Source organism: Belonocnema kinseyi, chromosome 10 (genome assembly GCF_010883055.1).
Source record: "Belonocnema kinseyi isolate 2016_QV_RU_SX_M_011 chromosome 10, B_treatae_v1, whole genome shotgun sequence".
In the NCBI taxonomy this organism is placed as follows: Eukaryota; Metazoa; Arthropoda; class Insecta; order Hymenoptera; family Cynipidae; genus Belonocnema; species Belonocnema kinseyi.
This window is the reverse complement of record NC_046666.1, coordinates 4,232,471-4,245,866: the sequence shown is the minus strand read 5'-3', so window position 1 is coordinate 4,245,866 and position 13,396 is coordinate 4,232,471. Positions and strand designations below refer to the sequence as shown.

The 13,396-nt window shown below is 29.3% G+C and overlaps 1 protein-coding gene and 6 non-coding genes across 7 annotated transcripts in view; 6 read left to right on the top strand and 1 right to left on the bottom strand.

The window, feature by feature from the left end:
• Nucleotides 1-4,784, bottom strand: part of LOC117181904 (ribonuclease P protein subunit p40-like) — a 34,267-nt gene extending 29,483 nt beyond the window's left edge. The window contains exons 1-2 of the mRNA XM_033374923.1: nt 4,394-4,784; nt 4,152-4,296 (exon numbers count right to left, since the gene is read on the bottom strand). Coding sequence (XP_033230814.1) covers nt 4,152-4,296; nt 4,394-4,513 — 265 coding nt within the window. The 5' untranslated portion in view covers nt 4,514-4,784. The remainder of the gene's footprint in view (nt 1-4,151; nt 4,297-4,393) is intronic.
• An 83-nt stretch (nt 4,785-4,867) lies between these two features.
• On the top strand, nt 4,868-4,940 carry Trnam-cau. Its single transcript has one exon. It is a non-coding gene; the product is annotated as a tRNA-Met (tRNA).
• Nucleotides 4,941-5,330: 390 nt separating this feature from the next.
• On the top strand, nt 5,331-5,403 carry Trnam-cau. Its single transcript has one exon. It is a non-coding gene; the product is annotated as a tRNA-Met (tRNA).
• Nucleotides 5,404-8,053: 2,650 nt separating this feature from the next.
• Trnam-cau lies at nt 8,054-8,126 on the top strand. The gene has a single exon. It is a non-coding gene; the product is annotated as a tRNA-Met (tRNA).
• Nucleotides 8,127-9,094: 968 nt separating this feature from the next.
• On the top strand, nt 9,095-9,167 carry Trnam-cau. The gene has a single exon. It is a non-coding gene; the product is annotated as a tRNA-Met (tRNA).
• Nucleotides 9,168-9,306: 139 nt separating this feature from the next.
• On the top strand, nt 9,307-9,379 carry Trnat-cgu. Its single transcript has one exon. It is a non-coding gene; the product is annotated as a tRNA-Thr (tRNA).
• A 1,076-nt stretch (nt 9,380-10,455) lies between these two features.
• Nucleotides 10,456-10,528, top strand: Trnam-cau. The gene has a single exon. It is a non-coding gene; the product is annotated as a tRNA-Met (tRNA).
• The last annotated feature ends 2,868 nt before the right edge of the window (nt 10,529-13,396 follow it).

Sequence of the window (13,396 nt, the reverse complement as noted above, 5' to 3'; positions counted from 1 at the left end):
ATTAAATTAAATTAATAAAAAAAACAGTTGAAATCATCAATAAAAGTATAATTTTCCACAAAATATTCGATATCAAAATATTTTCAAATAAACAATGTTAAATGAAATGCAAATAAACTGCAAAATTTAGTCTAAATTAAAGAATCAAGCTATGAACTTTAAAATTTTTCAAAATTCGATTACTTTAAGTCATTTTAAGCTAGACACATTGAAAATTGAAAAATAATTTTTGTAACTAACTGTTCTTAAAGTATTTTTATTTTCAATAGTCTAGGCATCCTTTAAAAGCTTTAAAATTTTATTTCAAAATCTTGAAAAATCTATAAGCAGTTAAAATTTTTTACAAATTCAAAATCATTTTTGAATTTTTTTTTCGGAACTTTTAAATATATTTCAAAATGAATTGAATTTTTTCTATAACTAAGAAAATCCTAAAAATAAAAAAAAATTAATTTGAATTTATAAATAATAATAGAACACTTATTATTTGTTAAAATATAAGAGTAATTTTAAGAGGTATTTACAAGTTTTAAAAAGATTCGAATTAAATTTAGAACTTGAAATAATTTCAAATACTTTTAGTCAAATTTAAAAAAAAACGTAGATTTTTGTAGTTTTCAAACAAAAAATTAATAATTTTTTTAACAATTGTGAAAGACCTCAAAAGAATAAAAAATTTTCACAAGATTCTGAAGAAAATTGAATAATTATTGTAAAAGAAAGTTTAAGAAGATTTTAAGAGATTAAAATAAATTATCAAAGAAGAACATGGAAGATTTTAAGTTTTTTTTTAATTTGCAGGATTTTCAAAAATTGTAGGAAAATTTTGATTAATTTTAAAAATTTTAGACGTTCTGAAAAAAATGTTAACAAACTTCGTTTAAATTAGTTGAGATAATTTCAATTTTTTAATTAATTTTGAATCGTTTCCAAATTTCGAAATATCTCTTAAAATTATTCAAATTTTTCTACAAATAATAAGTATTCAATTGTTATTTATGCGTCAAAATTTAAAAATTTCACTTATAAAATAAACACTTTTTAAATAGAACAAATAAAATTGTAACGCTAAAAGTTTAAAAGTTCTTCGAAAATCTAAAGATTCAAAATTTTCTATGTAAAAAATTCAGTTTCAAATTATTTCCTTTTAAATATTTGGTTTAAATTTACTCGTCTTAAATCAATAGTGAAATATTGCTAAATATGAAATAATTATTTTTTTCCACGTTAAAAAATTTCAAATTAAATGGGATAAAAATTAAATAATTTAGACTCACAATATTGTTAATTTAATAAGTTTTTAATAAGTTGAAAACAGTAAAACGCACGTTTACATTTTTCAATGGATAAAAAAAATTAATAGAAATAATATATTATTAAATTTAATAAGGTACAGATCCATTTTAAAAATAATTTATTTATTTATATGTACATTCGATCAAATTAAACTGTTTTTATCAAAAATTTGCAATTTCAAATTCTTTTAATTTTTAATTGTTCAAATCTTCAAAACTTTAATTATTTAAAAAATTGTTAAAATCGAACTCGGGCAGATTTTTCTTCTGAAAAATCGTAAAATTTTCGGTTTCCCGGTCCGCCAACCCCCCTGTTTTTTATTTTTAAATAATTCGAATTTGAAAGCTTCTAATTTTTTAAGAATTTGAATTTGCATTTTCAAATTCTTAAAATTAAAATATATGCTTTTAAAACTTAAAAATGGAACATTTTTAAAGTGAAAGATTTTTGAGTTAAGAATTCTAAACTGAATGATATAATCATTTATAAAAATCACAATTTGTTAAATTATTTTTAAAAAACGGTTCAAATGAAAGTTGTAAAAAATTTTGAATCTAAAAATTTTGAAAAATTTCCGGTCAAAAAATAATATAACCGTCATTTCCTCATTTTCCCCGGTCTCATAAAATTCCCGGTCAGTTCCCGTATTTTTGAATCGAAACGTAGACAATTTGTTAAAAAAAATTAAATATTTAGTTGAAAATTTATGGATTTTTTTCAAAAAATGTATTTTTTTGATCAAATCAATTTTCTTAGTTAAAAATCCAACTGTTTGGTTGAAAATTAAAGTTTTTTAGTTTAATATTTAACGATTTTATTGGAAATTCCTTTTTTGTTGGTTGAACTTATATGTCTTTTAATTAAAATAAAAATATTTTTCAGTTTAAATATGAACTATTACATGTTTTGTTGAGATTTTTTTTTAATCAACTAATTGGTTTAAAATTAAACCAATTATTAACTTTTTAGTTGCAAATTCATATTTTCGGGTTGAAAATTCAACTGTTTTTTAGAAAATTTTTATATTTTTGAATGAAAATTGAAATAATTTTGTAGGAAATTAAACTATTATGTCAAAAATGTGTATTTTTCAGTTGAATTCAATTGGTTGACAATTCGTTTTTATTTTGGTTGAAAACTAGCTTTTCAACTGAAAATTTAGAGAACAGTTTTTTATTTTGAATAATTTTTTTTTTTAATATCAACTATTACATTTTTCCTTGAAAATTCACCTTTTTGCATTAAAAATTAAGCTCCTTGGTTAAAAATTGCTCTTTTTTTCAAAGTTTTTTTGTTTTGTTTAAAATTAATTTTTTTAAAGGAAATTGGACTATTTTGTTGAAAATTAATATTCTCGGGTCGAAAATTTAACAATTTTATATAAAATTAATTAATTTTGGTTTGAAAATTTGTCTCTTACTGTAAAAAAAGAGGAATTTTCAACAACAAAAATTGAATTCTCAACCACAACACATTAATTTCCCACAAAAAAAAATAATTTTCTATGAAAAATAGACGAATTTTTAATAAAATACATGAAGTTTTAACAAAATAATTGAATTTTCAATCAAAAAAGATCTATTTTCAGAAAGAAAAAATTAATTTTGAACAAAGGAATTCAACTTTTAACTTTTTTTCTTTAAATAGTCGAATCTTTGATAAAAAAAGACAAATTTTCCACACAAAAAATTGAATCCTTTAACAAAACATATTAATTTTCACCCAAAAAGGTTTGTTTTTAACCAAGAAGATTAATTATTTATTAAAAAATGGCGAATTTTAAACAAAATATTTGAATTTTTAAGAAAATTTAGTTAATTTTTCAACCAGGAAAGATAAATTTTCAACAAAAAACGAATTTTTAACAAAATAATTGATATTTCAATCAAAAATATTTTTATTTAAATAATAAATTACTTGAATTCGATCAAAAAATACGAATTTCCAACAAAGGAGTTAAATTTAAACCAAAACAAATTAATTTTCCAGAAAACAAATAAATTTTTGACCAAAATGATTATTTTTCTATAACAAAAAAAAAAAGATTTTTCAACAAAAGAGTTCATTTTTAATGACAACAGATGAATTTTCTATCAAAAAATTACAACGAAGCAGATATATTTTATAATAAAACAGACAAATTGAATTTTTAAATTTAAAAAAAAATGTTAAAAGACGTTGAATTTTCAACCAAAAGTTATAAATTAAAAAAATAAACTTTAATCAATAATCAATAAAAAAAAGAATGTTTAACAAAATAGTAAAATTTGCAACCAAAGAGATGAATTTTCAACCAAATAACTTTAGTTTTAACCAAAAAACTCAACTAAAAGTTTAATAGTTGATACTTCAACAGAAAAAGATTTTTATAATAAATAAAAAATAGTTCTACTTTCAACTTTACGGCAGAAATTTTTAAATTGAAAAAATAAGAAAAACAAAAATATTTACTGAAACAATAATTAATTAAAATTTCATACTATCTTTAAAATCAAAATTAATATAAATTTTTTTATATCAACAAATAAATAGAATAAAATATCAAGTAGTAAAAAAACAAAAAATCCCAACTATTAATGTAATTATTTTAAATCTAATTGTTTAAAATGTTTAAAACTGTACTAACTTTAAATGAAAATTAATAATAGAATGTTTAAAACTGAAAATATATTGCGCAAAATGTCAATATTCCTGAGTTCACAATTTAAAAACTAAAAAAAATAATGAAAAAAAATCAAAAATAAACATGAAATAATTAAAAATTAAAAAAATTTAAAAATATAATTGAATAAACTATATCTACTATCAAAAACGGAATAAAAATATGAAACAGTAAAAAAACAAAGGATCCTAACCTTTCTTAACAAAGGCCTCTATGAACTCCTTATTAACCAGTTCGTGTGTATACAAGTCATGAATTCTATAATAATCCTTATCATCCACAAGGCTACTTTGAATTTCTTCTGGAACGTCGATCGTCTCAGGAAGTACGACAGACACCTGGCATTTATCCAAAAGTCATTTTCAAATTACGTAAAAACATAACCCCCAAATTGGCACCTTTGATCGAAAGATTAAAATTTTCTTGGAAACTTACAGAATGGTTGAAATAATGAGTCTTGATGATTGATGGCGAATTGCTAGGTTGAATTTGACCCTGCTCTATAGTAAAACAATGTTGGGGAGCTTTAAAGTCCCAGACTTCTGGACACAGCATTTCATCAAATTTGCAAAAGATTCCAAGTTTCCACGTTGCACTTTTCCGAGTTTCCTAATCTGAATTCATCAGAAGTTTTCCACGAGACTTGCAGAATTATTAATTATTTCTATTGTTTCCCTTTCTCTTTCACTCTCTCTGTTTACCTGCAGAGCAGTGGAAAAATACTAACACTTTTTCGAAACATTACAACGCAAATATTTCCAAAATGGTCTAAACTACACGTCAAAACACGTGCAACACGTGCAATGCCAAAAAAGAAACAAGGCGAAACAGCTGATTTCATGCAGAACGAAATCAGTCAAATCTGACCAATCCAGTTTTCATTGGTTTTATAAGCAGCTCTAAATATCTGCCTCGGTAGCGCAGTAGGCAGCGCGTAAGTCTCATAATCTTAAGGTCGTGAGTTCGATCCTCACCCGGGGCAGTTTTTTTTCTCGTGCTAATAAAATTTTTTTTAAATTAATATTTGTTATTGTTTAAATATTATTACACTTGTTTCACTAAAGAAATATACAAATGGATTATCCGGAGTTACAACTGGATTTTTTAGTATAAAAAATTGATTGCCTTGGATTGCAAGTAAAATACGTAGGAAAAAACTGGATTTCGTAAAATTAAAAGAGGATTACTTATAAGAACAAAAGGATTACCGAGGTTTAGAAAAGGATTACCGACGATTACAAAGGGATTTAGGATTACAAGAGAATTTGATTACAAAACAAACAAGGATTGCCTAGTACGAAATTGCCCTGTTGAATTACTGTGTTTTTGCGAAAAAATTTAATTAAAAAATTTGTCATACTACAAGATATCTGCCTCGGTAGCGCAATAGGCAGCGCGTAAGTCTCATAATCTTAAGGTCGTGAGTTCGATCCTCACCTGGGGCATATTTTATGCTCGTATTAATTTAATTTTGTATGCATTTTTTGTATTGTTCAAATATCACACACGGAACACAAAAAAGGGGTATGCCCGGCGGACTGTACCAGCAAATCCATATGTTTTTGGGGTCGCTGAATCCGAACCCGGGGTCCAAGTAATCCAGTTGGCTCATATTTTTTCGAAAAATGCAAAATAGACGTACAATCGATAAAAACAGCAATTTTTTGTGTATATTTTTGCAAACAAAAATATTTTCATGCCCCAGTGACGTAGCTACGGAATTTTCCACCCGGGGCCAAACATAATTTGCCGCTCATAATTCTCAAATCTGCATTCATTTCAAAGATCTTTTTACCGCCCCCAAGCGTTTGCGTCCAGTGCAACGACAATGCCCTCTGGACCTAATCAGCATGCCTATATGGTTTTTATGTCGCTGAATCCGAATCCGGGGTCCAAATAACCCATTTGGCTCATATTATTTTGAAAAACGTAAAAATCGACGAAAACTGCGTTTTTTCTTATATATTTTTGCAAACGACATTTTTTCATGCCCGTTGGTCTTAATCAGCATATCTGTATGATTTTGGAGTCGCCGAATCCAAAGCCAAGGTCCAAATAACCCAGTTGGCTCATATTTTTTCGGAAAATGCAAAAAGAGACGTAAAAATGAAGAAAAAGTTTATTTTGCGTTTTTCGAAAGAATATGAGCAGACTGGGTTATTTGGACCCCAGGTTCGGATTTAGCGACCCCAAAAACATATAAAAATGCTGATTAAGACCAGCGGGCTTGGAAAAATATTTTTTTTTTTGCAAAAATATACACTAAAAATCGTTTTTCGTCGATTTTACGTCTATTTGTGCGTTTTTCGAAAAAATATGAGCCGACTGGGTTATTTGGACCCGGGAATCGGATTCAGCGACCACAACAACATATAGATATGCTGATTAAGACCACGGAGCATAAAAATATATTTTTTTTTTGCAAAAATATACACAAAAATCGCTGTTTTCGTCGATTTTATGTCGGTTTTTGCGTTTTTCTAAAAAATATGAACCAACTAGGTTATCTGGACCCCGGATTTGGATTCAGCGACCCCAAAAACATTTAGATATGCTGGTGTAGTCCGCCGGGCAGATCACTTTTTTGTGTGCCGGTGTTATCATCAAACTTTTTTTACTAACGAAATAAACAAGTGGATTACCTAGGATTACAAATGGATTGACAATAGTGTAACAAATTACTTACATTGATTACCAAGGATTACAAATGGATCTAGGATTACAAAAGAATTATTGAGGATTACAAGTGGATTGCACAAAAATGAAAAATGGATTATCAAGGATTACCCGGGATTACAAGTAGATTGCTGAAGATTAAACTGAATTGCTGAGAGTAGCAAAGGGATTAGTAATAGTGGATTACTCCTGTGTACAGTAGAATTACAGAGGATTACAAGTGGATTGTCTAGAATTATAAATGGATTACAAAAGAATAACCGGGATTACAAACGGGGAACGGGGAATTACAGAGGATTATAAGTGGATTGTCTAGAATTAAAAATGGATTACGAAGGATTAACCGGAATCACAAACAGATCCCTTAAAACTACAGTGGATTACTACAGGTTTCAAAAGGATTAGTAATAGTGGATTAATGCGGGTTACAAGAGAATTTCAGAGGATTACAAGTGAATTGTCTAGAGTTAAAAATGGATTAAGAAGAATTACCCGGAATTATATACGGATTGCTTAAGACTACAGTGGATTACTGCAGGTTACAAAAGTATTAGAAATAGTGGATAACTCCTGTTTACAAGAGAATTGCAAAGAATTACAAGTGGATTGTCTACAATTACAAATGGATTATGAAGGATTACCCGAAATTACGAACAGATTGCTTCACACTACACTGGATTACTAGAGATTCGCAAAAGTGTTAGCAGCAGTGAATTACTCTAGATTACAAATGGATTTCTAAGGATTAAAAGTGGATTGATTACGATTATAAGTGGATTACCTAAAATTACACGTTGGTTGCCTAGGATTACAATGTGTTAACTAGCGAAATATCTAGGATTACAATATTGCGACGGATTACTTGGACTACCGCGAATTACAAGTGTATTACTTAGGATTACAAGTGGATTACTCAGGATTACAAGTAGGTTCCCCAGGATTATAATAGGTGGCTAGGATTACGGCGGATTTAAAATAAATTATTAAAAGATAAGTGTGGATTAAACTGGAATACAGCTGGAATATTTAGGATTTCCAATGGATTTATTATGATTACAAGTGGATTACCTAAGGTTACAAGTAGGTTACCTAGGATTATTGCAGAATTACAAGTATGTTGCTCAGGATTACAACTGGATTATGCGCTATTTCAAAAGGAGTAATGCGGATTAAAAGTGGATTGCCTAGGATTATATGTCGTTTATCCTGAATTACAAATGGATTGGATTACAAATGGCTTTCCTGAGATTACAATTGGGTGGTCTAGTATTGCAAGTGGATTACCCAGGACTAAAAGTGGATTACTTAATATTACACTGGATTACGTAGATTGTTCGAATTATCTGGGATTACTAGGTTGAATTACCGAGTTGTTGCAAAAAAGTTTCATTAAAAAATGTTTCATACTACCAAATATCTGCCTCGGTAGCGCAGTAGGCAGTGCGTAAGTCTCATAATCTTAAGGTCGTGAGTTCGATCCTCACCTGGGGCATTTTTTTATACTCGCGCTGATTTAATCTTGTTTAATGAATTATTTTTATTTTTTAAATATTATTACCACACTTTTTTCACTAACAAATGATTACCTTGGATTGCAAGTAGAAAATGTAATAAGATACCAGATTACGCCAAATTACAAGTGGATTACTTAGAAGAACAAAAGGATTACCGAAAATTACAAATGGATCTAGGATTACAAGAGAATTAAATTAGGATTACAAGTCGATTGTCAAGAATTATAAATGGGTTACGAAAGATTACAACGGAATTACAAACGGATTGCTTAAGACTACCCTGGATTACAGCCTGAATTATAAGTAAATTATCCAGAATGAAAAGTGGGTTGTCTAGGATTACCAGTATATTAACCAGTGTTACTTGATGACTAGGATTACCACGGATTACAATTAGACAACTTAGAGTTACATGTGGATTACTCAGTATCACGAGTGGATTGCCTGATTACAAGTGGATTATCTAGAGTTACAAGTGAAATACTTAGAAGTACACTGGATTATTGCAGGTTACAAAATAATGAGCAAAAGTGGATTACAGCGGATAAAAATGAATTTCTTCGGGTTTAATTTAATGATCCAAAGTGACAAGTAGACAGTCTACGATTACAATTACATCACCTAGAATCGCATTATACCAGGTGGATAGGATTACAGAAGATTACCAGTGAATTACTTGAGTCACTTATGGATTATTTAGGATTACCAGTGAATTACAAGTGGAAAACTTTGGAATACAAGCAAATTACACATGATTACAAATGGATTACCTAAGATTACAAGTGGGTTACGAGGATTACAAGTGGATTACCTGGGACTAAAATTGGATTAATTAGTATCACACTGGATTACGTAGATCGTTCGAATTATCTGGGATTACTAGGTTGAACTATCGAGTTGTTGCGAAAAAATTTCATTAAAAAATGTTTAATACTACCAGATATCTGCCTCGGTAGCGCAGTAGGCAGCGCGTAAGTCTCATAATCTTAAGGTCGTGAGTTCGATCCTCACCTGGGGCATTTTTTATGCTCGTGTTTATTTTATTTTGTTATGAATTTTTATTATTGTTAAAATATTATTATCAACATTTTTTCACTAATAAAGTAAACTCTCTAATGACCAGATTTAAAATACAAGAAACACTGAATTACTTGGATTGCCTGGGTAGCGCAGTAGGTAGCGCGTAATTCTCGTAATCTTAAGGTCGTGAGTTCGATCCTCACCCGAGGCAGTCTTTTTTTCTCGTATCTCTGTTATTTAAATTTTGTCAAGCCAATATTTTTTATTGCTAAAATATTATTAATAAACTCTTTCCACTAACGAAATACACTCACTAATGATTAATTAGATTACGTCGGATTACAAAAGAATGACAGAGGATTATAAAGTGGATCGCCTGAAATGACAAAATGGATTAGCTCCCTGATTAAAGTTTCGGATAGAAAAAAATACCATCCTTTTGAATCCATTTCATTCCAGAATTTTATATCCGAATCAAATAGTTTCATGTCGATCTAATGCGAAGTTGCAGCAAAGATACGAATCCGACTGAATCCGTCCTAATCCAAGGTCAAACCAAGATTTCTATCCGAATGAATCCGAAACAACGCCGATTTCGAAACAGGGATTCCTATGCGATTTAATTTGAGGTCGAAATAAGAATGTCTATCCGATTGAATCCGATCTAATTCGATTTGAAAACAAGGTTGCTAATTCGACTGAATCATAATTGTATCATATCCTTGTTTTAAAATCGGATTAGGTCGTATTTAAGCGGATTCTCATTCTTATTTCGACTTCGAATTAAATCGGATAGGAATTCTTATTTAAAAATCAGATTGAGTCGGATTCAGTCGGATAGAAATCTTAGTTTGACTTTGGATTAGGGCGGATTCAATCAGTTTAGCATCTTTGTTTCAATACTGGATTAAACGATTAAATCGGACAGGAAATTCTTAGGCATAATATAATCAAACCTGAATTATACTGAAAAAATTTTAAAAACTCTGTACGACATTCCTGTTTTATAAGATTTTCATGGTATTCCGAAAATTCATCTTAAACGTACGAAAGGTAAACTTTTTCTTCGCAAAATTAACAAAAAGGATTATAAAGGATTGAAAAGGTGAGTTTGGATATATTTCGGAATAACTGGGATTGGGGGCAAGGTCCCTTCTCTTTATTTTTTCAAACTTTCAGCGTAATATCACATTTCGTATATGGAACTCGTATGATAAAAAATGACGGTAAAGTAGGAATCGGATGAGTATTACATGACCCTAATACTTTTTATCTTAGCAGATATCTGCCTCGGTAGCGCAGTAGGCAGCGCGTAAGTCTCATAATCTTAAGGTCGTGAGTTCGATCCTCACCCGGGGCAGTTTTTTTTTCATACTGATTTAATTTCATTTATGAATATTTTTTATTGTTCAAATATTATTACTACACATTACAAGTGAATTTTCTAGGATTACACTGTATTACGACTGATTACCACTAATTAAATTATGGATTACTCTGGAATACGAATAATGTAGATTACAAGTGAATTACCTGCCGTTGCAGGTGGGTTACCTAGGATTATGTACAAGATTACTCCAGATAACTTGTATTACCGCAAATTAAGATTGGATTACTTAGGATTACAAGAGAATTACAGAGGATTACAAGTGTATTGTCTAGAATTAGAAATGGATTACCAATGATTACCAGGATTTTCTTTCGGATTACTTAAGATTACACTAGAAAAGGGTTAGAAAGTGGATTATCACGGATAACAAGTGGGATCGTCAAGAATTACAAGTAGATTACTTAAGAATACAAGTGGATTGTCTAGAATTACAAATGGATTACCAAAGATTGCCCGGAATTAGAAGTGAATTGCTTACTCTGGTGAAAGTTTCGGATAGAAATTCAGTTCGAGCGAATCAGAACTATTCCGAATCATTCCGATATCTATATCCGAGCCAATGCGAATCAATCCGAACCAATCCGCAAAAAGTTTTCAATCTCGTTTGTTGAAAAACGATTGATTCGCATTCAGTCGTATTGAATATTCGGTTTAGATCAATCCGCTTTCGGATTGATTCTGAATCATTCGGATTGAAAATTTACTTCGGATTTGTTCGGATTCTTTCGGATAGAAATCTCGGATTGAATCGCATTGAGTCGAATTATTTTGCACGCGTTTCGGAATAGCTCTGATTGGCTCGGAATGAATTCCTATCCTAAACTTTCGCCAGGTTAGAGTTACTAACGGATTATTTAAGATTACATTTCAAGTGGATTACCTACAATTACAAGTAAATTACTCAGGATTAAAAGTGGATTACCCATGATTAAATGTGGATTATCTAAAATTATAAATGGATTACCTAGGATTACAAATGACTTATCCAGAATGACAATTGGTGGATTTTCAAGAATTACAAGGTTATTGTCTAGGATTACAAGTGACTTACCTTGTGACTTACCTAGGATTACAAGTGGATTACCTAGAATTACAAGGGGATTGTCTAGAGTTACAATTAATTTAATTAGGATTAAAAGTGGATCACCTCAGATGACAAGTGGATTACTTACAATTACATGTGGATTACATACTTAGGATTACAAAAGAATTGACTTGCCTAGTATTCCAAGTGGATTGATTAGGACTAAAAGTAGATTACCTTGTATTACACTGGATTACGTGGATGACTTGAATTACCTTGGATTACCAGGAAACGCGTAAGTTACGCAGCGCGTAAGTCTCATAATCTTAAGGTCGTGAGTTCGATCCTCACCTGGGGCAGTCGTTTTTCTTGTGCTCATTTAATTTTTTAAATAATTTTTTTTAGGTCTATACTGTTTATTTAAACTTTTACTACAGATGATTTTTCGACCACTAATTTTCCGCAGGCAACACCGAATCAAAAGTTTGAATTTATGAAATAATAATACTTATACGCAAGGATTTAAAAAATCGCATCTCTGATTTTTATTAACTTTCAAAGCAATAATATTTTCCTGTTTATAATTGACGTTTTAATTTAAATTGCAATCGATAAAATAGCTAAAGTTATTAAAAATGACTTAAATAATAATTCAAGTAATTTTAGTTTCGCGCCAAAATATATATATAGCAATAAAGCGGTAAATTCAAATTATAAAAAAGTATAAGTAATACTGAACATATTTGTTTCATAAAAAGTATATAATTTAATTTTTTTTAATACCTTACAAAAAATATAACAATCTATTAATTATGCTCTATGCTTATATTTATTTTTTTACACAATAAATGCTCTATAAATGGTCTGATTGAGTTTAAATGCAGGGCATATTCTCACGAGCATTTGCTCAACATAAAATCCTGGAAATTTATTTAATAACTCTAAGGTCATGTAATACTTGACCGATTCCTGGCCTACCGACATTTTTTAGTAACAATTGATGTCCGCAAGAAATGAATTATTCAGTTGAATTTTTGGGAAGTTATATAAAAGGCACTAAGGAATTTTTGTATGGTCCTAAGTTTCTGAAAATACAAGAACAAAATTTCTAAAATTAAATTTTGTTTGTTTTTCAGAAATTTAGAACTGTAAAAACGTTCGTTAGTGCCTTTTAAATAATTTCTCCCATTTTTAACTAGATATCTCAATTTTTGTGGCGCGAGGCCCTAAGCTGGTGCGGAAAAATGTACATAAGGTAAGAATCGGATAATTATTACATGGCCTTTAGGACATGTGGCACTTATCCGTTTCCTACCTTACCGATTTTTGTATTGATGATATTAATTATACGCGAAATGAGATATAGAAAAGGGACTAAAGTACGTTTATGTACTGAAAAAACTTTTTTTTACTAATAAACTTTTTTTAACTACAAAGACATTTTTGACATTTTTCAAAACTTTTTTTATGTAATTGTAAAAATCTATTAGTATAAAAACGTTCCTCAGTCACTTTTCTAGTTTTCTTTATGTTCGCATACTCTCAGTTTGGTATCTCATCTCGAGTGGAATTGGTATGAGCCAAAAAAATGTCGGTAAAGTAGGATTCGAATAAATATTACATGGCCTTAATGGCATGTGACACTCATACGATCCCTACTTTACCGACATTTTTTAAATCATTCTACACAAGATGAGATGTCAAGCTAAAAGTTTGAAAAATAAAGAAAAGGAAGTAGGTAACGTTTATCCACTTATGAATTTTCATTTTACTACTACCAAAAAAAAGTTACCACTTTTTTTGTAATTTTCAAA